Source organism: Akebia trifoliata, chromosome 16 (assembly GCF_017979445.1).
Source record: "Akebia trifoliata isolate Shusen 1 chromosome 16, ASM1797944v1, whole genome shotgun sequence".
Lineage (NCBI taxonomy): Eukaryota > Viridiplantae > Streptophyta > Magnoliopsida > Ranunculales > Lardizabalaceae > Akebia > Akebia trifoliata.
This window is the reverse complement of record NC_141390.1, coordinates 7433918-7458534: the sequence shown is the minus strand read 5'-3', so window position 1 is coordinate 7458534 and position 24617 is coordinate 7433918. Positions and strand designations below refer to the sequence as shown.

General features: G+C 35.9%; 1 protein-coding gene across 2 annotated transcripts; it reads left to right on the top strand.

Annotated features, from left to right (window-relative positions):
- Nucleotides 1-679: 679 nt before the first annotated feature.
- On the top strand, nucleotides 680-11734 carry LOC147382479 (uncharacterized). Of its 2 annotated transcripts, none has more exons than XM_086427790.1 (3): nucleotides 680-835; nucleotides 1963-3767; nucleotides 11223-11734. In XM_086427790.1, the coding sequence occupies exons 2-3, from the start codon at nucleotides 1968-1970 to the stop codon at nucleotides 11415-11417; spliced, it is 1995 nt and encodes a 664-aa protein (XP_086283916.1). In that variant the 5' UTR covers nucleotides 680-835; nucleotides 1963-1967; the 3' UTR covers nucleotides 11418-11734. The 2 variants fall into 2 exon arrangements, with proteins under 2 accessions (XP_086283916.1, XP_086283915.1); XM_086427789.1 differs by having other exon boundaries at nucleotides 11202-11734.
- Nucleotides 11735-24617: the final 12883 nt, after the last annotated feature.

The window sequence follows — 24617 nt, the reverse complement described above, 5'->3', positions numbered from 1 at the left end:
ATTTTTTTTTCGTAATTTTAGTCAAAAAATAAAAAGGGTATTTTTGGTAAAAAAAATTACATTTTACTGTTTTTATCGTTTTGATAAAAAATATTAATTTTGAAAATGGTAAAATTATCATTTTCATAATTAATTACTACAATTTATTATTTTGGTAAATAATCGAAATGTGGTGCATGTTTTGATAAAAATGCCTAAAATTTAAGGGTTAAGATTTTTATCTGTTGAGTTCCATTTTAGACATGATTCTAATCGGTTCTAATAAAAAGAACCGCTTCCGGTTCATGGTTTTTAAACTCGGTATCGCGTCTCGTCTCGTTCAGCTCCGATACCGAGTCATCTCGGACGAGTTTTCCGATACGTTTGAGACGTCTCACGAGATAACTCGAAAATTTGTACATGAGTTGTAAAACTCGGTCAAAAAAATCACTTTGTGAGTTGGTCTCGTTCAGCTCTGATACTGAGTTAACCCGGGCGATACGTCTCGGTCTCGGACGAGTTTAAAAACCATGTTCCGGTTTGATTACAGTTAAGTGAGTACCCATAATACCCCTAATGAGTAGTGACTTGTTTCCTCGTTAATTGCCACGTTGAAATGCGTGAGTAATCCACAGCATGAGCATGCATGCATTCTGTATCTCTACTCTGCAACTATCGTCAACAGCTCAGCTCTCAACATTGACGCGTGTCTCAATAATACCCAATTTGATATTCCTTCTCTCCTTCTACTACTACTTGAGATCATCCATGGATTCACTAACAAACTCTCTGCAACAATTTAAGTACAAATATCTATGAGACTCAAACAAAAGTAGTAGTCAGCCGTTTTGTACAGGTACGCTTAATTAATTTAAGGTTTCTTGTGATTGTCTTTGCTTGTTTTTCTAGGATTTGGCTGTGTTTCTTGATTTCTTCTCAGGTTTCGATGTTGGATTTTATTTTATTTCCTATATGTGCTGGAAATTTTTATTATCAAATTGGTAGTTTGATTTGGATATTTTAAATTACTGTTGGTAGATTTTGGAGGGATTGGTAAGAAATGTTGATTTCTTCTAGGGTTTATGTGCTAGTTTTATTTATTTATTTAATTTCCTTTGTTTTGGCGTGATTTCTTGATTTCTTTTAGGGGTTCTGTGATGCATTTTTTTTTTCCCATAATTGTTGGTAATATTTCAAGGTTTTTTGCACGGTTCCTTGTTTTATTTATTTTTTTTTTTTTATGGGATTTCTATTTCAGTATTAGAATTTATTTAAGGGAAAATTCCCCAAAAGTAGAAAAATTATGAAAACAATACACTACTCATTTTAATTCCGAAAATGGTAAATTACCGTTTTGGGAATTAAAATATTTTCGTTCAAGTGGATTTTTTTTCATATTCTATAAAACAGTACATATTTCCCTCTTTGGAAAAAAAAAAAAAAAAAAGTAAATACTTCCCTACTTGAATTTCAGTAAAATCATTAAAAAAAAGTTGTGTTTTTTATAAAACAGAATTTTTTCCCCACTTTAAGCTGTGTTTGGACTTTGGATCGGGGAAATGGAAAGAAAAGAAACTCTATTTATCTCCACCCTTTTTGGTTTAACGATAGAAAAACTTAAGTTCGGAGAGAATTTTTTGTCTTGAGCATTTCATTTCCCTCCATTTCTCTTTGATTTGGAGAGTAAAAAAAGAGAGGAAAAACTGACCCATTTTTTTCTCCATTATTTTTCTTCTCTACTCACTTGACAATCCAAAAGAGAGAAATGGAGAGAAACTCACAGTTTTTCTTTTCTTTTCTTTCTTTCCATTTCCCCCAATCCAAACATAGCACGAAATATTCAAATTACAAAATGGTAAACTGCCGATTTCGGATTAAAATGAACAATGCGCCACTTTGGTAATTTTTTAATTTTCAGTGCATGTTTCGGTAATCACATTCGATTTAATCGATTATAGGATTTATTTTTTAATTATTGTGTAGGGATCATGGAAGAGTCTAGCGAGGAATTGATGGTTGAAGAAGAGGGAAGTGGAGGTGGTAGTGGTAAGATGAGTTTGATTTTGAGTAAGGGATGGAGAGTGGGGAAGAAGATTGCGATAGCAGGAGTTGTGATCTCCTCTGCTCCAATCGTTCTTCCTTCGCTTGTTGTCTTGTCCGCTGTGGGTTTTGCTTTTTCAATCCCCTTCAGTCTTGTATTCGCTGGCTATGTTTGCACAGACAAGCTCATGAGTAAGTTACTCTCTAGGTCCATTTGTCCTTCCATTTTAGGACCTAATGCACAGTTTGAAGAAGACATTGTAGAAGAGGAGGAGAAACCAGTAGAAGATATGAAGGGAGTGATAGAACAAGAAAGGGTAGGTGATGAAAGTGCTTGTAACGTTGTTGAAAAGGAGAAACACATTGAAGATGAGAATGTGAAACCATCTAAAGATACCAGTGGAGCGTTAGAGAAGAGTAGAGATGAGGAGAATGTGGACAAGAGCATAGGGGAGGAGCCGCCAAAAGAAGAGAGTGTCGATAACGTTGAAGATGAGAAAGTGAAACCAATTAAAGATGTGAAGGGAGAGTTAGAAGAAAGTAGAGATGAGGAGAATGTGAACACGAGCATAGAGGAGGAGAAACCAAAAGAAGAGAGTGCCAATAAGGTTAAAGATGAGAACGTGAAACCAATTAAAGATGTGAAGGGAGAGTTAGAAGAAAGTAGAGATGAAGAAAATGTGAACAAGAGCATCGAGGAGGACAAACCAAAAGAAGAGAGTGCCAATAATGTTGAAGATGAGAATGTGAAACCAGTTAAAGATGTGAAGGGAGAGTTAGAAGAAAGTAGAGATGAGGAGCATGTGAACAAGAGCATAGAGGAGGACAAACCAAAAGAAGAGAGTGCTAATAACGTTAAAGATGAGAATGTGAAACCAGTTAAAGATATGAAGGGAGAGTTAAAAGAAAGTAGAGATGAAGAGAATGTGGACCAGAGCATAGAGGAGGAGAAACCAACAGAAGAGAGTGTCAATAACATTAAGGATGAGAATGTGAAACCAATTAAAGATGTGAAGGGAGAATCAGAAGAAAGTGGAGATGTGGAGAATGTGGACAAGACCATAGAGAAGGAGGTGACTTCAGGAGAGCAGATGACACAAATTACCGATGAAAATGGAGATGAAGATAGTGTGGACAATACAGTAGAGGAGAAGAAATTGGTTGGAGATACTGCGGAAAAGGTGGATAAGACCATAGAAGATGACGGGAAATTGGAAGAAGAAAGGAAGGATAATGTTCTAGATGAAGAAATGAAACCGGTAGAAGAGATGGAGAGATTGGATGAAGAAAATGGTGATGTTATTGTGGAAAAAGAGGAGAAACCAATGACAGAGACGAAGGGAATGACAGAACAAAGGAAAGATGAAGCAATTGTTGATAGTACGGTAAAGGAGGAGAATCAAATTGTAGTAGAGACAGTAGAAGTGATAGTTCTCTTGGACATCGAAAATGCTAGAGAGATTGCTGATGAAAGTGGACTTGATCTCTTTAACGAAGAGACTGCAGCCCTTGAGGATTACACTTCTACGATTGATGAGGCCCGTGAAGATAAAGTAACACCAACAGTGACTTCGTTTTCTTCTTCCAAGCCTCAACACTTAAGATCAGAGAATGAATCAGCAATTGAGGAGGATCCTTCAGATAACATTGGCAAGGAAAGTGCAGCTGTGGCTGTTTCACCAGAAATGGAAGAGTCCCTATCCACCAAAGGCCCTTCTGAAAAGGAGACCAGTATTCCCTCCGAAGAGGTTAGGGCTCAATTCATGTCTTTCTTATGTGAATCCTTCACTAATAGATGTCTTCGTAGAAAAACACTGATAATCTTGTTTCTTATATATTGTTAGGATCTTGTGCTTGTATTTTATATGTGATGCACATGTTAGTCGAATCGGTAGTCCAATTATTATAACCTTTATGGATTTGAACATAGTCCAAAAATCAGACTGATTTTAATAGCTTGAGCTAGTTGCCTACATGAGATGGGAGCTTGTTGAGCACAAAGTTAGGGATGACGATGGTTTGCATCTTCTCCACAATACACACTTGAATTGTGAACAAGGGTTTCCTTTTTTTTTTATGTACCTTTTTCTCCTTTTAATACATTCATGTACAAGAGTTTGCTTGTGCCTACAGCATGGTCATCCTCTTTGGAGTTAAGGGGGTAAAATTGGAATGACAATAAAGTTGTAGGGGTTTCATAGGAAAAGTGGTAGAAGAGAAACGACAAAAAAGTTGAAGGGGTATTCTTGGAAAGGGAGGAAAGAGAAGGAATAAAGTTGGAATTGTTTCTCAAGATTCATGGGGGGATTAAATCCCAACCCCTACTTATGTGGGTGGGGAATAGACATTGGGAAGAGGACCCTTGTGTTTTATTATTAAAATATGTCAGAAATAAGAAGTTGGGTTGTCAAATTACACTGGATTTTGGATAATATTTAGATATAGATCCCATCTCAGCTTGTATTTGGTTTCTATTATGGTGATGGGAGCTTTGTTTAGGAATAAAGGATGTGGTACAGAACTTACCAAGTATATGATTCTAATACTAAACATGAGTGTACCAGCTAGTCTTGAGAATCCAAAAGGTCATGGAAAATAGAAATATTAGGTTCTTTCTGAATGTAGTTAGGTCCACATGGGGTATGCTAGGCAGGTACCTTAAGTTGATTCTCTAGTCACATTTGAAATTTATTTCTGAACTTCCATGGTGTCTCCCTCTTGATCTTCATCTGCCCATGTAGAGCTTATTTGAAATGAATTTAACCATTATAATTATTTGTCCCCTATCTCTTTATTCTTTTTCTATTAGCTGAATAGAAAAAATTTGCACAATGTTGAGATTTAACATTGTACTGCTGTCCCAAACCCAGATAATGGAGGTGGTGACAAATTGGCAGCCAATATAATAGGATAGATGCTATTGGCACCCCAACTTTTATTTTTTACACCCCAATTAGAATAAAAAAAGTCAATGGATTGGTAATTGGGTTGCCAATAGAATCTCTCTCTCTGTTAATCCTAATTGTAAACAACTGTTGAAGTTGTTTGATTGTGTTATAATGCTATGTAATGTTGAAGTAATAACTTGAACCAAACTTTTGTAATGTTTGAATGGTGTGCTTTAATCTTTAATTGGTGGGTGATAAATAATTTAATAAATTGGGGTGTAACAAGTAAAAGTTGGGAGTGCCAATAAAGCTCTCTATAATAGTTCTGCAAAGTTTTCCATGTGAATTTGATATGTTTGTGTTGCAAACTGATGCTAGGACTTAGATATGGCTTTAGGAGTTGGTTGGCGAAACATGATCTATGTTGCCAACTCTAAATAATTGGGATGGGATTATGCTGAGAATTTCATGAGAAATGGTTGTTGGTGGTCAGAAACAAAGTTACCTAACTAGGGTTTTTCCGTCAGAAACATTACCATGTAGAGAAATCGATCCAAGAACAATAAAGAAAGAAAATAAAGCAAGATGTAATCACATACAAAACATGGATTTTTACATGGTTCCCTCAAGATTGAGCTACGTCTATAGATCAGACTGATTCGACTATGAAGAGAAAATTCGTAGTTACAGATTACACCTTTTCATCGAAAATAGAAATATATACCCTTAGAAAAGAAGATTTGAAAAAGAATAATAGTCAAGTCTCATAATGTATAATGAGAGCTTGCCAGGGTATTTATATTAATCAAGGTAAATGTACATAATTGCCCTTACATAGAGAAAAAAATTAGGAAAAAATATTTAAAATATTATATTTCCCAATACTCCCCCTTCAAGCTGGTGCAAATATATCAACTAAGCCCAGCTTGACAAGATGAGAATTGGTGATAGAGGGAGCAACAGACTTCGTAAGCATGTCGACAAGTTGATCTGAAGAAGATACGAATACGGTCTGAAGAACACCATATCGAATTTTCTCCTTGAGAAAGTGAACATGAACCTCTATATGCTTAGTTATCTCGTGAAGGACAGAGTCAAAAGAAAGCATGATAACAAACTTGTTATCGCAAAATAATGTGGAAGAATCAAAAACATGAAATCCCAATTCCGTTAGTAAGGATTTAAGCCAAATAAGCTCACATGTGCCAAGGGCCATAGCTTGATACTTAATTTCAGCATAAAAACGGGAAATCATACTTTGTTTCTTACTTTTCCACGAGATCAAGTTACCACTATGAAAAGTATAAAAATTAGAAGTAGATCTCCTATTTTTAATAAAACCAACATAATCAACGTCAGTGAAGCAAGAAAAATGAGGTTGAATAGAAAAGTCCAAGACCAAAACGTAACTTCAAGTAATGAACAATACAATAAACGACAACTAGATTAGAAGTGCATAGAGCATGCATAAACTGACTAACCACACTAACTGCAAAAGTCAAATCTAGTCTAATGTTAGTCAAATAAATCTAACGGCCTACGAGTGTCTAATAAGAAGAATGATCAAATAATAGATCGTCAGATTTGGCTTGAAGGCGATGATTCTGATATATAGGAGATGAAGCAGGACGACAGTCAAGCATAATAGTGTCCTGAAGAAGATCTAATGTGTATTTGCACTAAGATAGTGAAATACCACGAAGAGAGTGGGCCACTTCTATCCCTAAGAAGTATTTAAGAGGACCCAAATCCTTAACCTCAAAAGAATGACCTAATATCATATTTATCATGTCAATCTATTGGGCATCATCTCCAGTCGGGATAATAACATCCACATAAATCAAAATAATAGCACAACGGCCATCCAATCCTCAACGAACAAAGCATGTATGATCTGAGTGGCATTTGGAAAACTCCATAGATAAGATGACCTTAGAAAAACATTGAAATTAGGCTCGCGAAGATTGCTTTAGGCCATATAGAGATTTGAGAAGACAACATACTTTCCCAGAATACTCCCCTTGAAGACGAAACCTAGGAAAGGGTCCATATAAATAACCTCACTCAGATCACCATTCAAAAGGCATTATTCACATCGAGTTTGTGAAGAGGTCATGAATGATATACAGCTAAAGAGATAAGGAAATGAATGATAGAAAGTTTAACTACATGGGCAAATGTAGCACCAAAATCCTTTTGTAGAGTCTACGTAAATCCCTTAGCTATTAGGCGGGCCTTGTATTGATCAACGATGCCATCTGCAAGATACTTGACAGTGAAAATCCATTTACGACCAACAGTCTGCTCCCCAGAGGGAAGGGGAACAAGCTCATAGGTATGATTCTTTTACAAAGCATCCATCTCAGCAGTCATGACTGCAATACATTAAGGATCTTATAAAACCTCTGATAAAAAGGAGAGAATCCCTGATAGAAAACAAACTGGGCAATACGATGATCGGTAATACACCCCCGCTTACCTTTGCGAAGTGTAATAGGTAAGTGAAAGTCAGAAACAGAGGGGATGGGAATAAGGGTAAGAGAGAAATATACCTGGGTCCAAGGAGTAGGTTGGAGAGGGGCGAGGGTGACGAGAGTAAACCTGAAGCGTTGGCGAAGATGAAGAGAAAATCGGAGAAGGCAGCATTATAAGAGACGGATCCTGCAAAGAAGATGTGGCACGAAAGTTCGGAACATTTTTAAAAAAACTGACATCAAAAGAATATATGACACGATGAGAAATTGGATTATAACATCGATACTCTTTTGACATATAAGAGTAACCCGAGAAAACACACCGAATGGCTTTATCATCTAATTCCATGCAATGAAGGGTTCTGTCCTAAACGAAAAAAAGTGTACACAAGATTTTGGGTGTAATGGAGAAGAGGGTGTTATTATAACGAAAAACATGAAGAGGCACATGTCCCCCTAAGGTGCGACTCGGAACATGATTAATGAGGAAAGTTGCGGTAAGGACTACCATATTTCAATATAACTTAGGAATATGTATCCTTCAAAGAAGACAACAAACAATGTTCATCATGTGGCAATTCTTGCGTTCTGCCTCCCCGTTTGGCTTAGGAATATATGGACAAGTCAATTGGTAAAACATTCAATGCTCATGAAGATGAGAATGAATCCCATCATAAATATATTCTCCGTCATTATTAGACCGAAGAGATTTTACAGTGATGATGTACCGAGTTTGAATCATTTTAAGAAAATTAACAAAAATAGCAAGCACCTCAGAATGATAACGTATCAAATTGACCTAAGTACAACGAGAATAGTCATTTATAAATATAATATAATATGTATGACCAGTAAAAGCACTAACAAGGGAAGGCCCCCACACATCAAAATAAACTAAATCAAACATTGCATTAAATTGATGGATACGAAAAATATATAAAGTACGTGTATGTTTAGAAAGCTCGCACACAAAGCATTGAAACTTGTGTCTACTATAAGAATTTTTCAAAGTAGGAAAAAAAGAACATAAGTGCTAAAAATTAGCATGTCCTAAGCGAGCATGTCACAAATCTAAAGACTAAGAAGAAAAAGTATGCCTCCTACATGATGGAAGCATAAAAGCTAGAGCAGTAGTATGCGGAGATCCAAGCAAGTACAGCTCATCCGCTCATACCCCTTGCTAAAAATCTTCCTCAAAGTCAGGTCCTAAAAAATACAGTGAGTATGAAAAAAGGTTACTGACCAATTTAAAGATTTAGTAATACTACTCACAGATAAAATTAAAAGATAGGTGAGAAACATGACGCACAAAATCAAGGAAAATACCAGAGGATAAAGGGATGGTACCCTTGTTGTGGATAGGTATAAGGGACCTATCAACAAAGCGAACCTCCCTATGAGTAGTAGGAAAAGTAGAAGTAAAATAATTAGATTAACCAGTCATGTGATCAAAGGCACCAAAATCAATAATCCATGTCAAAGGAGCAAGACCTAACTAGGTGATATGAAATGCAGAGGATGTACCTAAAGGCGTGGTAATTAAGACCACAGTCGAAGATGAACGAGTATGAGCGTGGATCTGGTCATGGAAAATAGTGACAATCTGGATTTGAAGCTGTTGCAGATCAATAATGTCAGAAAGAGCAAGGGTGGTCAGTGGTAGGAATTGGTAAGGAATCCGCAACGACAGCACGAGGAGTAGAATACCCCAACGGAGGAGTGGTTGTAGATCGCATCAAATTGGGATAAAGTTGAAAGCATCGGACATTCTCATGGCCAATCTTCCTATAATGACTGCAAATAAGACCACTCCCTCGACCACGACCACTACCACAACCACAACCACGGCCCCCAAGCCACAACTCCCAGATCCAAGAACACAAGAGTCAGAAAAACCTGAATTTACGGCTAGAGCCATCTGATTTGTCGATGGAGGAGAAAAAAATACCTGGAGCCTGATTCTGAGATGGGACTACATGGTGGCAATGCTCATCACTATTAATAATTGCAAAGTCTCAAATAATAAGGACAAAGGAGAAGTGTTAAGAATCTGGGTCCACAGTGACTCAAACTAGAGACGTAAGCTCATGAGAAACTGGTATGTCTGGTGTCAAACAATCCTCTTAACCACATACTCAACTACTTTAGTAGATAGTTCAGCCATAAACTCATAATGAGAAAGCTCCTCCCATCGAGACTGAAGAAATCCGAAATAATTAGCTTCACTCTGAGTCCTTTGAGTAGTCTGGGCAATTTCTTGATAGAGCTCATAAATACTCGAATCGTTCCTAGCACACTCATATATCTAAGTGAGAGTTGACCAAAAAGATCAGAGAGTCTTATGGTACATGAACATAGTATAGATACGCTGCTCCATGGAATTGAACAACCATCCAAGAATAGTTCAATTATCAATCTCCCATTGTTCAAACTTGGCATCAGTGGTAAGTAGCTTGTTAATAATGCCCAAAAGCCATCCAGATTTCCCTTTGCTGCTCAAATAGGCTCACAGACCTCAACCATGACTGAAAATTTCATCCATCCAATAAGGAAATAGTAATACGTTGGGCTGAGGAGTTTCGCCCTAAAATAGTATTAGAGTCCTTGTTCTCTTGGTTCAATTTCATATCCACAAACACAAGTGGATAAGAGAGAAACAGGACAAAAGAGCAATAATCAAATGTAGGAAAACTACAATTTGAAGAAGTAGTGTAGGATCAAATCAACGTACACTTAGGGTACAAGAACCAATGGAGGGTGTAGAAAAAAGGAAATCTGCAGTAAGGAGAAGAAATAAGCATAAATTTGAGGCTTTGGCTTGGAAGGAGTTCTCTCGCGATCCCAAACCAAAGTGCTAAATCAACCAAGGAGCAAATAATAACCCATATGAATCTGGAGTATGTGGAGCTTTAGAACTAAAGAGGAAGAAACCCAAGGAGGGGCTGTCGTGAGTCCTCTAAGGCTCTGATACCAAGAAGATTTGTGAAAGAATAATAGTCAAGTCTCTTAATGAGAGCTTGCTAGGGTATTTATATTAACCAAGGTAAATTGATATAAATGCTCTTACATAGAGAATAGAAAACTAGGAAAAAATAGAAAAGACATATCATATTTCCCAATAAGAAAAACCTAACTAGGGTTTTACATAATTCCACTGAAATTACGAAAATACCCCTTAGAAAATTTCTTTCAGGGTGTGGATTATGATATTAAAAAAAAAGAGTACCTCCTTAATGACCAGTACCATTAGGCTTCACCAACCATAACATACCAAACTCTCTACTCATTCGAACTCTAAAAATAACATTACTGGTTTTGGTGTAATTTGAAATGTAATCTTTAGTTGTGGAGTTATTTTCAAAATTAAGGCCATTACAATAAATTGGCCCAATGACAGAACACACTTATTTTCTGGGAAACAGAATAGTTGCTCCATGTTTATCATTATAAATTAGAGTTGCGATCAAGAACGGTGTCCCATTCCTATAACAATGTTAGGTGTCTACATGGCACATTTTGATTGGAATTCAAACACATCGGGCTGTGTGCACAGCTGGGTTAAGATCCCTAGGTGTTTAAATTCCAACAAAAACCATGTCATGGAGACAACTTACCTTTATTATAGAAATTGGATTCTGTTCTGGATCCTAACTTTATTAAATATTGCAAACCATGTAAATAACTCTACTTGTTTTCTTACTTTTGGAATTGAGCGAGAAACCCATGCTAAGCGGATGGAGCAACATCGAACAACATAATAATCATTTTTAGTTCATTTGGGTTACTAAGAATCTAAATGCATATTTCTGTTTGTTGGTAGGTCTTATATTGTGAGGAGAAGATATGGGAACAGATCGATGCAATGCGAAAGATAGTGGGTTACAAAGCTGCTCTTCAAGCAACCTGCATAGAAGAACTCAAGGCTTTGTATCTCTTTACCGGAGTGGAGCCTCCAATTCCATTCAAGGATCCCTCCGATCTTATGGAAGTCAATGATAAGCTTCGGCTCCTCATGTTGATAGTGGGCGTCAAATAAATCTTGATTTCTCTTGTTTACAGTTGTTTGTTTGGTTCATAAAACTGCAACTTAGTTTGCTTGCTTTCAAGACCTACAGAACTATCTGAACATGTCTGGTGAGATCCAACTACCATATTCTCTTGTTAGAATTCAACATTTAGTTAGATAGTGGTTATGGATTTCTGTGTTTTTTATTTAGATTGTATCATCTTATGTGCTAAGGTCATGGATATGATATGATGTTATGACTGAGAGAACTGACATTTCACTTTGAATTTTATTACCAATGTTGGTTAGAACAATTTGTCAATCTAAATGCTAAGCATTTTATGGAACCCAGCCCAGTCATAACTATTTTGTCTAGTATAATTACACATTCATTAAGAGATGCATGTGTAGATGCAGGAAGTAACCATTAGAGCATAAAAGGTGCTGGACCCGGATCAGATCTGAGTATATTCATATTCAGCACTATGGTAAATTGCAGCACTATTATCTTACTAATAAAATTTATCTTGCTAGGCATGAAGATGATGATAATGAACCAAGCCATGCGGGTTGAGATTGAATCTATGTATGATAACGGTGTTTGGACTTAAGTAGACTTTCCTAATGGGACCAAACTTATTGGCTGGAATATGCTTACAAAAGGAAAAAGAGTGTCAATGGTCAAGTAGAAACATTCAAAGCTAGACTTATTGTAAAAGGTTATACTTTGGTTCAAGGAATTGATTATGAGGAAATTTTCTCTCCAGTGGCTATGCTCAAATCCATTAGGATTTTACCGGTCATTGTTAAACACCATGATTATGAAATACGACAAATAGATATCAAGACAACATTCTTTTATAAAATGTTAGATGAAGATATCTATATGACACAGCCTAGGTTTTTGTATCACCTAGGCAACATATTATGGTATGCATGCTCATAAGTCCATCTATGGTTTGAAGCAAGCTTAAAGAAGTTAGAATATTCGATTCAATTTGGCAATTATCAAATTTGGTTTTCAAAAGATTTGAAGGAGTCTTGTGCCTATAAGAATAATAATGGGAGGGCAGTGGTGTATTTGATATTGTATATGGATGACATCCTACTCATTGGCAATGATGAAAGGATGATGTCTTTTGTGGAATATGGCCATCTCAAAAAAATTCTATGAAAGATTTGGGAGACGCCTCCTATATTCTATGAATTTGAATCCTTAAGGATATTGTTGGAGAAATTTGGAAATCAAATAGAAAAGAGATGAGAAAATTCAGAAAATTGATCCAAGGCACAAGAAATATCGTTATCTTTAAACCAATATTTGCCCCCACCATGTGAAACGTGATCGACAATAGGTTGCTGGCAAAGTCGGTTTAAGGATACAATAGATCGAATCTGAATTCTTGTGATTGACTTGTCGAATCTAATCAGGCTCCTTTGAACACCAAAATCTAAAGAACACTTTGATCAAACGAGAGAACTTGTGGAGAAGTGTTTAAAACACAGATTTTTAAAGAGTGTGCTGAAATTTTTTCTATGTGAAATGAATGAAAACAACAATCTTTAAATAGATTACCAAGCGGTGTGTTAGACACCCTTTAGAAGAAACCAAAGGATCAATGGGTGCTAAAGCAATCATTGGGTTTGAAAACAATTTGATAAAGACCAAGGGGTTTGTAACTTTTAATAAAATAAACTTTCTTTTTTAAAAAGAAACTGTTTTTAAAAAATAACTAAATGGATACAATGGTTGGACCAAAATCGCTTCCAACCGTTTGAATTTAAAAAAAAAAAAAAAAAATTTCCCATAGATATGAGAAATAGGAGAATAGGATTAAGTCAAACCACATGCATACATAGAAAAAGTATTGGGTTGCTATAGTATGAAGGAGTGCAAACAAACATTTTTGCCTTTTAGGCACGAGATTAGTCTTTCAGAAGACATGGGTCCAAATCTGCCGACGAGATTGAACAGATGAAGAGAATTCCTATTATGACCTTATTGCGCACACTCGAAATAATTAAGGAAATACAAAAATGTATTCCTTGTGTATGTAATTTATATGCAATTAAAGATCCTTAGACATAAAGGTATGAAGTATCAAAGTTGAGTCTAACTAGGGATAGTTGTAGAAAAGTTCTAAAACTAGGGATTCTCTGGGTCGAACTCATGACTTGGGGTGGTGGATAAGGTTAATTATACTACAAATGGAAGATAAAGAAGATGGAAAAGAAGTGATATTTGTGACATAAGGAATAAAAGATGAAAGATGGGTACAAAATAACTAAATGTCATTACAATAAAATTATTATTTATAACGTTTATGAAACACTATACATAGATATTTATAGTGTTTTCTAAAGGCTGTGCTTGTGTCATAGCGTTTTTACGAATGCCATTGAATGTGGCACTATTATAGTATTCAAAAAACACTATTATTTATCATATTATAGCAATTTATGAATGCTATTGTTGCGTTTTATAGGTGGGACACAATTCATTGATATAATAATATGGATAGCGTTTTGTGTTGAACGCTATAATTAACAAAAAAAAAAAAAACATTTAATAGGATTCATTCTATGAATCCTATAGATTTTTTTTTTTTTTTTGAATTTCCTACCCAATTATAAATTTCAAAAACCTAGTGGTCAGTAAAGAATTTCCATGCATGTATTTAGATTGAATAGAGCAGCCCTCTCTTGTTCAAAGTACAAGGCTAATTGGTAATAGATCATATTATTACCCAAATGAGAGAATACAAAATCCCTGATGGATGAGATGATACACGAAAAAAATCCACAAAAATAGAGGAAAAAGATACAAATCATCGACTCCACAAACAACTGAACCTCATATAAGGCTTTGCCAAACAACCATTTATACTCTTGGTCGAAAGATCTCCACTTCTAAATAACATATCACTGTAAATTATAATAATAAAAAAAATAGATGAATTAGATATTTTGGAAGAAGAATGCATGTTGTCTCGGACCTAATCCCCTCGTTGAGTAGCTCATGTACGTCACTAGAGCTAATCCCCAACCAAGTTAGCCTTCTCCAAGAGTTCTAGGAATTTCCTCAACTCACTAAGGCACTCACTCACTCAAGAACGCAAGTGGCTTAGAAGGAAAGCTTGTGTTACTCGGACTCTTTAAGTGGTTTGAGTGATCCCAAAGCTTCATGAGTTAAGCTCCAAGTATGTGAACATTTTGTTGAGTGTGTGAGTGCCTTCTTAAACTAGAAGGGTGAGGCTAACTTGAGCTATATTAGGGGATTAGCTTGAGTGTCACACGTAGCTATGCGACAAGAGACTCACTTAATGACAATGTGGTAACAGTACTATTTCAGAACCTTGATAAGCCACTGAAGAAAAGCACCTAATGAGGCTCCACAAGATATCAGTATCCCTCCTGTATAAAGCATTCGACACTGGTACTGTCATCAAGTTACATCTAATAGAAAACAAAACTTTGTAGATCCTTCTATACCAAAAAATGCATCATGAGAATATAAAGTATTTGATCCTCTCATTGAACATATGTTATTGATGAAGTGACAGACTTTGGATGTGTTTCCATGGATTCTATGTTTGTCTCCAAAATTTTTCTGTCTTGCTACCAAACCTCTAGATTAGGCTAGATTTGATTCACCAACTCCTTAAGGAATTGATTTTCAAAACTGCTTTTATGGTGTCTATTCACTCCTTAAACTCTTTGAGTGGAGGCAACTCTCAAACCCACGTAGAAGTGAGGTTTAGACCTTAAACCTTGCCTTGTCTACAATGTAGAAATAATTTCCCTTGTCTATTTTCTAATTTGGAGCAATTCCAGCTGATATATTTGAACCTTGATCTTATTTCCTTTAGACTTGTCCTTACTTTTTCCCTTTAGACTTATCTCACTACCAAGAATCTCCAGTTCATTTAATATTCCAATTGTTTTCATGACATGGTCTCTGACTAGAGTTCCCTTATTCTTCTTGGTGTTAATTATAGACCTTAACTTAGTTAGACAGGTAGTCCGACTTTCTTCATTGAACATCTCATGACGCTTCGTAAGAATTTCAAACATTGTATCCATTTTCTCATGTTTCCTTTGCAAAATGAAGCCAATATATAAGTCTTTGCTATTTCATTTGAATCCTCCAAATCATTTGGGTTGGGCTAGGATTTGGAGGAAGGATGGGTTTAGGGGTCTTAAGACATAAATCAAGTTTACTAGTAGTTACCACAAGATGCAATTTACACATCTAGTCCACATAATTTGGACCAACTAGTTTTTTGTCTTTGAGGATTTCAGCTAATGGATTATTTTGGGATCTGAATATTAAAATATAGAAATCATCATGCTTTTTTAGTTATCTTTCAACAGTTTTTAACTATTTGGATCCAACAATATCTAGCAGCGATAACCATCTTAGTAACACAGGTTCATCCTTTTTTTTATGGGAAAGCACTTAGGTTGGTGGGATGTCACTATTTATGTAATAAAATACAATGGTGGGTCCCACTCCAGTTATAGTTGTGGGGGTATAAACGTCCCACTCCAACTACAGTGACGTAGGATCCACACTACCCCACTTTATTGCCCTTCTCCTCTCCTTCCCCACCCACACTCACATTTTCAACAATATACCTCTAATTTTACTATATTTCCTCTTTAACCCCCTTTTTCAATAACATCCCTCTAACTCTACTATCTTTCCTCTTTTACCACTTTTAACTCCAAAGAGAATGCCCGTGCCATAGATAATGAAGGTATTACATTGTTTGAAATGTAAAATGAGTTTCACTGCTAGATAATGACACAAAATAAGGATGAAGTACCGAACAACAAATGAGACTTCAAATCACGTTTACTCTATTGATCTCCCTCCAAAATTGCACCAGTGATATTTTATGAAGAAGTTCAATATCTAATTGAAGCCAATAATACCTCCACGGGAAGTTGACCTACTTACGGATGCACTTTATTGAAACCAAACAATCAATAAAACCTCCCATGTCCCAACTCATCTAATAAGAACAAACTCAAAACTCACATATTGATCATGATTAATCCTTGCTCTGATTTTGTCTAAGAACACACGGTGATATCCCGATGGGAATTAGAAAATGGGTACATTTCTTTTATCCACATCAAATAAACCTCTTCTTGTGATCATTCAGGCACTCAAAGAGAAAGCCACTCGAAGAATAGAAAAAATCAGCCCATTTCCCATGTATTCTTAATCCCTGACACATGAGATTAATATCTCATGTCATACCCACTGAAATGAAGAATTTTGCTAATGAGAATGAGCAACCAAAGAAAAAATGGCCCTTTATTCCATAATCAAAGCAACATAAATAGATGCTCTGTTGTAGTAAGTTTATGGTTTACTGCTAGCCATGCACACATCACGTACTATTCACCATGTTTTTGTACCAAATAATATTTGACCTATCCTATAGGAGCAAACTTGGTGTGTGCTTCATTACATTACCTTTTACAATGTAAACTTGTCGTTTGAAATAGAGACCAATTTACCTATCCAACTTATTCAATAAAAGGCCTTGTGCCATGTTCCAATCTATCTTGTTACCATCCATTTCCACCAAATGAAATCATTGCTAACAATCTAATTCCCTAACAATTAATCAAACCAAGACTACCTTCCTTCAGCAGACTATATCCTATTCCAGCTACTAGGGTAGGAATTATTAGATGTTACTCCCCCTAAATAGAAATTTAGCAAATGTAGACGTAGTTTTCTATGCTACTTGTCAAGTAATACATAAAGTCGGGCTCCAAAAAATTTGAAAAAAATTTAAGAACAACCTTCGTTAATTCGAATCAGATGGGGTATGATAGATATAAATGCTTCCACCCCTCCAATCTATTAAGGATCCAAGCTGATCAATGATAGGCTAGAAAAAATATGTTGTCATCCTACACATAAACAAGGGGAGACCAAGATATCTAATTAAGAAATTATCTTTAGGAAAGCCCACAACTTGCCTAATTAGTGCAAGTGTTGCTAAAGCAAACATGACTTTGAAAGTTGTTAGCTTGCAAACTAGCACAGCTGACATCATCATTAAAAATGATAAAAGATCATCAACAAATATTAGACGATAAACAGAAAAAAGGCACTTGGGAATGATGGAACCTCAATTTCACTAGCATCAAGAAAGACTTGTGAAAGCCTCCATAGCTAAGGTAAAAAAAATATGGATAGAGAATCATGCCTCGTTCCCTTTATCGTAACCTAAAACATAGAACATTCTCTTACATAATTAATATAAACCAAGTAATATCTAATTAAGAGGACAATCTCTAGATCAAAATTCCACTGCACCCTATCATAATCCTTCTAGAGATATATTTTGGAGCAAAATGATGTGGACCAAAATGGATTGGAACTAATGATAGAAAGAAGATGCACTGCAAGCATGATTACCCTTTCAATGAAAGTTGCACAAAGAAATTGGCATAAACTTCTCCAAAGACTTGGTATTTGATTCCTTTGAAATTAAAGTAATATATGTAGCATTCAACATCTCAATAATATGGAAAAAAGAAGTTTTAACTGCCACCATGACTTCTTTGACAACCATATCCTAAACAAATCTTCTTGAATGGAATTTTGGAATTGGATCACTTGATTGGGCATCAAAAGTGTTCTTGAAATATTCAAAATCACACACTCTTGTTGTCTTGAATATTGTTTCCATGTTCATCAATCAAAACCTAAAATCTGTCAAGTCCGGCTAGCTTGACAAACACTTCAAGGCATGCCACATGGTGCCCGGGGTGGGGGGTGGGGGGGCGGTTAGCTGACACATGGGGCAACTGGATATAGCCGATTTTCCCCTGACATGGTGCATCAAGAAGTGTTAGTTGGGGTGGGAGTTTGACTAATATAGACAGCTTAAGAGTTTTTCAATTCCATTTCTCAAAGCAGCAGCTTGATCAACTTTAAGAAATATTTAGGATCAGATCAAGTCGATTGGGTATCAAAATATTCTTGAAGTGCTTATGTACCAATATTCTTGTCCTAAATACTGTTTCTATGTTCATCAACCTAAACCTAAACTCTATTTCTCAAAACATTAGATGAGAGAGATGACATAATAATTCGAACTTTTTATCCATCCTGTAATCATCTATCCAAGGTTTCTATCTCATGAAAGACTAATCAATGATCATTTCATCGTGGACATTAAGAATGACATTTTATAAATAGTAGTAAAAGTTGGTCTTCCTGAATCTGTTATTGAATGTTTTTAATGTTTTGACTGCGGCATCCTTCCTAAGATGAATTGATCAAACCGTTCCTTGTTCCATTTTTTTCTTTTTCTTTTTTTGATTAATAGAGTTTGTTAATAGGGAGGTCAAGGTGTCCTCAAAAAGTATAAACAACTACTCCTTCTCTCTACAAAGAAGATCTCATCTACACATAAAATCCTCAAAGAAGAAGACCAGACCAAGAATGTTAACGATTAGATCCTGAGAAGAACTAGTCTTTTAGTTGAGCCACTTCAGAAGGTTTTCTTTTCCTGTTGTTGCAATTCATGATACATTATTTTTGTGGCATGCCAAACTTGGCCATGTTGATTTTCAGACTTTATAATGATTCTCTATTTTAAAGATCTTTAAAGTCTGTTCAATTTCAATGTGATATGCGTGAACTTTCCTAAACATATTCAGCATGTTTATCCATCTCGTATGCACAAGTATAGTTTTCCTTTTGAGTTAATTCACTCTGATGTATAGGGTCCATCTATTACTCCTTCTATTGATCAATTATGATATTTTGTCACCTTCATAGATGATTACACTAGGGCTATATCGGTTTATCTTTTGAAGCCCAAAGATGAAGTTCTCTCCAAAATCCAAGAATTTCATTCTATGGTTCATACCGGTTGGAAAAACTTATATGAAAGTTCTTGAATCTGACAACAACAGTAAAATAAAACAAAATAAGAGACATTGAACTCAAGGTACGAGTTCGTTTTCTTTAAAATGTTATTCGCTCCCAACTCAAATAAAACTTGAGTTCGCAAAAGGCCCAATCTCTTGATCACAATCCGTCTTCTTGCAAAGACGGAGAATTGCCTTGATAACTCAATCAAATAAATACCTGAAAATTGAAATAGGAAGAAGGAATTAAGAATTATGTATTGTGGAGAAAGGCTAGAAATTTGTGTCTTGATCTGTGTCTACAAATCTCTTTTTGTAGAAATAAAGTGACTATTCAAATGGTCATCATGAATGTTTGTGTCAACAGTCATGATTGGATGGCTAGGATCTCTCTAGATCCGATTTGATGGTCATAGGTTGAAAAGACATCCTTTTGTGGGTTTCTGAAAAGTGGTGACTCTTCATGAACCAAGAAAACACCCATTAGAGTGTGGTCAAATGTGTTTGACCCACAGTCAAACCCCAATAACTATTTGTCAAGTTGTTTGATCCACAGTCCAATAGACATTTTCATGGTCAAACCCTTTGACCAACTTCCATGATGTTGGTTTAGCCCATCTGGTTCACCAAACAAAGTCTTACACCCATTGTGATCATCCAACCGCAACAATGCGTATGTGCGAAGTGCAAAGTACGTCTCTGAAACGTCCTATACGCCCAATCGTCCTTTCACAAGGTGCACGTGCTCAAACTCAGCGGCGAGTCACCGCTTAACGGCGAAGTGTAACCTCTAAAACACATAACTAAATTAGTTATTTGAGAGATCTCATATAACCTCAAGAAGAGTTCTATTTTTCTGATGTGGGACTATTCTATTTTAGGAGATACAATCCTAAATAATCACCCTCTCAAAAATACAAAATATAGAAATACCCTTCAACTTATAAAAACCCAAATTTAACCCAAAAACTTTAAAAACAAATAAACCTATTATTTTTTTATTGAATCTAATAAATATTTATTTTATTAAAATAATAATAAATATTAACAATACCCAATATTGTGTTCTTCTCAAATATATTCGTTCTGATAATGGTGGAGAATACACCTCCCAATAATTTTTTCACTATCTCCAGCAACATGGTTCATCAATTATCGTGTCCATACACTCCACAAAATGGTGTCACAGAATGCAAGAATGTGATCGTTATTACGAGGTATGCACATGCCTAAATCCTATTGATCCCTAGCTTTGCTTGCTTCTTGCTTCTTAATTAATCAAACTCATTCCCTGATCTTAAATGGTCGTACTCCTTATCATTCCTTGCGTCCTCCAAATCACCTTTTCTCCATTGAGCCTCAAATCTTTGGTTGTACCTATTTTGTTCAAGATCATTGTCCTAATGGCAAAAAAGTTAGATGATAAAGCTATCAAGTGTGTTTTCATTGACTATTCCAATATGTCTAAGGAATATCAATACTATGATCCTCAGTCTCGGAGTTTCTTTACTTCCATGGATGTCACCTTCTTTCGAAAGAGTTCGAAAATGTATTTCAGCTCCTTATCCTCTTGCTCAGTTCGTATGTTAGCAACTTGTGTCAACATCTTACAAAGCATTTCTTTCTTCCATTGATCCTGTATCTATTCCTCGTACTGTCCATGTTGCTCTTCTTTATCCTGAGTGGAAAGCTGTTGTGGAGGAAATGCATGCCCTACGGTGCGGACTAATCATACTTGGGAGATGGTCTATCTTCCCTTCGGGAAGAAAACAGTTGGTTGTCATTGGGTCTTTGCTGTGAAACAGAACATTAATGGTATTGTTGCAAGGTACAAAGCTCGTCTTGTTGCATGTGGCATTACCCAGGTCAAGACCAATTTTTTTTTTTTATCAAATTCCACAGTATAAAATCACAAACACAATACATAATCCACATTCAACAAACCTAAAGTATCATCCATCTCAAACATAGTTTGATAACTTAGACATCCTACATAAATTGTTACAAAAAAAAAAAACTTGTAATGGCCAACAAATGAGCCACAATCAAAATATTTCAAATACCAAATTAAAAGTTTCAAATTTTAAAAAGTCCTAACGCAACCTCTCTTTTTGACTTTGTTCCTCTGACTCTTTGCCTTAAGTTTTTTATCGCTTTCTTCATCAATGGTTGAAGGTTGTGGAGTTGATGACTTATGATCTCAATGTAAGAGTTTCCATATTTGTCCTTCTCTCTCCAACATTGTCTCAATGTTCTAATCTTGGCCTAACTGGAATGATTCATTTAGCAAGTCCAACGCTCCATCCCTATACACATTCTGCGTCAAGGAGAATATTGAATGAATATCAAATAATGTCAAAAACCTAAATTATAATGAAAATAGAAATAATAAAGTAATCTTACCCAGTCATTGTCAAGTTAGGCGTAGGCATCCTTGATATTGTGGGTTGAATGCAAACCTTGATGACGGCTTCTGGACATACCGATATGTTACTAATGATATGGTACCATGTCATATAGTCATGAACACAATCCTCGATTCTATGATAAATAACTGTCCTAGTCATCCCATAATTGGTCAAACATACCGTAGACGTCTCTGTAAGTGGAGGTTATAGCGCCTCTTTCGGCTCAATGTGGAAGAAATAGAGGTGGGGGGGATGCACTAAACATGGCCTAGTTGTCGAAGACATCAAGCAGTGGGATATGGTTCGACGATGTCATACACATTCAAAGAATAAAACTTACATCTTGGGCATTTAAAATATCAAGGGTCTTTTAAACGACTTGCAAGTTGTCGGTTACCTCCCGTTGTAATGATTGTGGTTTCCCACATTTGATACGTGGATGACCAACTTCAAATTCTAAATCAGGATTGTTTTGTAGGATTGGAAAATGTTCGTATATATCTATGCCTACAATAACAAATTATAAAGTTATACACATTGATATTTACTTAACAAGTAACACGTAACTCAAACATAAATGCTAAAGCTACACCTCATTACTCTAAGAGGGGAAAGATAACCCAGGATTTGATGAAACCCTAATCTTGAGGCATAAACTAATAGCCTATATAAATAACAGAACGTCTGTCCCCCAAGCATAATCATCGACCTTTTCAAGCTCCATTAGGTAGCCGTAGGTACATCACATGTACTTTGGTCCCCAGTCTTATCCGCAAAAATTGTGCATCCCAACAAATACAATAAGTAGCCCCTCGCAGCACAATCATTTTCATTATCAAACGAATCCCTCGGAAACACCTTTAAACTTACATTTTATCCACTCTATGCTAACACCAAAACCCCTTTTTTTTTAATCTCCTCGTTAACATTATGGTATGAAATCCCCAATGCATCAACAACCAACTTTACACCATCTCCATATCCAACATTACATCTTGTTACAATGTGACCCATAAAGGGAATATCTAGAATTTGGTCTACATTGTCGATGGTGATCGTCATCTCACCGAATAGGAGATAGAATGTATTCTTCTCTGGATGTCATATTTCCACAAATGAAGATATAAGAATATGACTGATAGTTTTATATTTATACAATGACAGATTATATAACCTAGAATTCCTCACCCACCACTTAAAAGATTTACAGCCCTTTATAAAGCATACAAAGAATTTCATCTGAAGACAATCGCAAAGAGGCCCCAATGAAATCTCTATTCAACTTTGACCAAAAAGTAGAGCAATTACAAGATTTCCAGAACCACAGTTTGGGAAGTACTGGAACACCCTTTAATTTCTCTCTTTCCAAAAGACCCCAACCAATGGCAGATGGAAGGACAGCCCACAAGTGTCCTTTTTAAGGGAGAAGGTATTGTATGTCCACCCTTCTAATAGTAGGACAAAAAAAATGAGGGAAAACACACTCCACCCCAAAAAAAAATGTATAGAACGTGCATCCAAAATTCACAGGAAAATGAGCAGAATTGATATATAATTAACAGATTCTTCATCCCTTTTACAAAGAGAACGAAAATTTGAAGCAATCCACTATGAGAAATCAAATTATCCAAAGTTAGAATCCTCCCCAAAGAGGCTAGTCAAATAAAATATGAATGCTTGGATGGGATGAGGACAGACCAAATATTGGAATCCGAGAATGAAACTTCAAACGAAGCAAGCAAGGATTTATAGAAAGATCAAACGGAAAATTTCTTGTCCTTACAGTTGTATCATTCTCTTCTATCCTTATCATTCTACCTCAAGTGGTAAAAATTAAGAAGATCTAGAAGAGATGTAACATCAATTATCTATTAGTCATTAAAGTTCCTCCCGAAACCCAAATCCCAAGAAGAGATATTCACGTTGCAAATTAGATAGTACTGCACCAAATAGTTCCTTTTTAGTGAACAAACGTAAATTGAAGGGCATTGAATTGACAAAGTTGAATTAGTGCACCATTTGTCCTCCCAAAACCTAACCTTGTCCCATAATCCCACTTTAAAACTTACAACCCTATCAAATTGCTCGGCCACCTTGAAGATCCCCATCCACACACTACAATTGTATGTGCCTTTTGCCTCTCTACTATGCTAACCAAACCTCTTCTCCCAATATTTAACATGCACAAACTCCTCCTTTCCTCCCCGAAACGCCATAGCCAATACCCAAGAGTGCTCTATTGGTTAGCCTTAAACCTCTAATCCCCAAAGCTCCATTTTTCTTTGGAGTGCAAATCAATTTCCGATTCACCAAATGGTACTTTCTTCCCCTTTTTTTCATTCACTGATCTTATGTGCATGGTTGAAACACCTAAGAGGCTAATATTCCTACAAACAAACAATTAAATCCATTAGTTATATACGATATTATCAAAAGAAATTTAAAAACAAAAACAAAATAAAAACACTGAAATATTTAAGTATGTATGATAATTACTTTATTATTCCAAATTGCATGGGCCACTTGAGTCTTGAAACTTTGTAATATTGATTTGTCTATTAGACCTCTTGGAAATGAATCTCCTTCATCTTCTTCAACCTCTTCTTCTTCAAATTGTTGGTTGTTGTTCTTCTTGTTCTCCTTGTTCTTCTTCTTCTTCACCATCGCCTTCTTTTTTTTCTTTTTCTTTTTGTGTTGTTGTTCTTCTTGTTCTTTTGCAGGAAGAATAACCTCTTGTTGTCTTACATGATGCCTCCTTTTAGAAGGAGTCGGATGAACACGTTGAGGTGGTGCATATGATGAAGTAGAAGCCATTTCCTTTGTGAGACATTGAGATCTACGCTACATATCTAAATGCTAAACACATAAAATAGGTACATATGCTTGGTATGAAAAAAGCCAAATGCTTGAATAA

Excerpts from the sequence above, each read along its gene's own strand:
- LOC147382479 (XM_086427789.1), top strand. The coding sequence starts at position 1,968 with ATGGAAGAGTCTAGCGAGGAATTGATGGTTGAAGAAGAGGGAAGTGGA. Across the intron at positions 3,768-11,201 it reads CCAGTATTCCCTCCGAAGAG|GTCTTATATTGTGAGGAGAA; the intron begins GTTAGGGCTCAA and ends GTTTGTTGGTAG.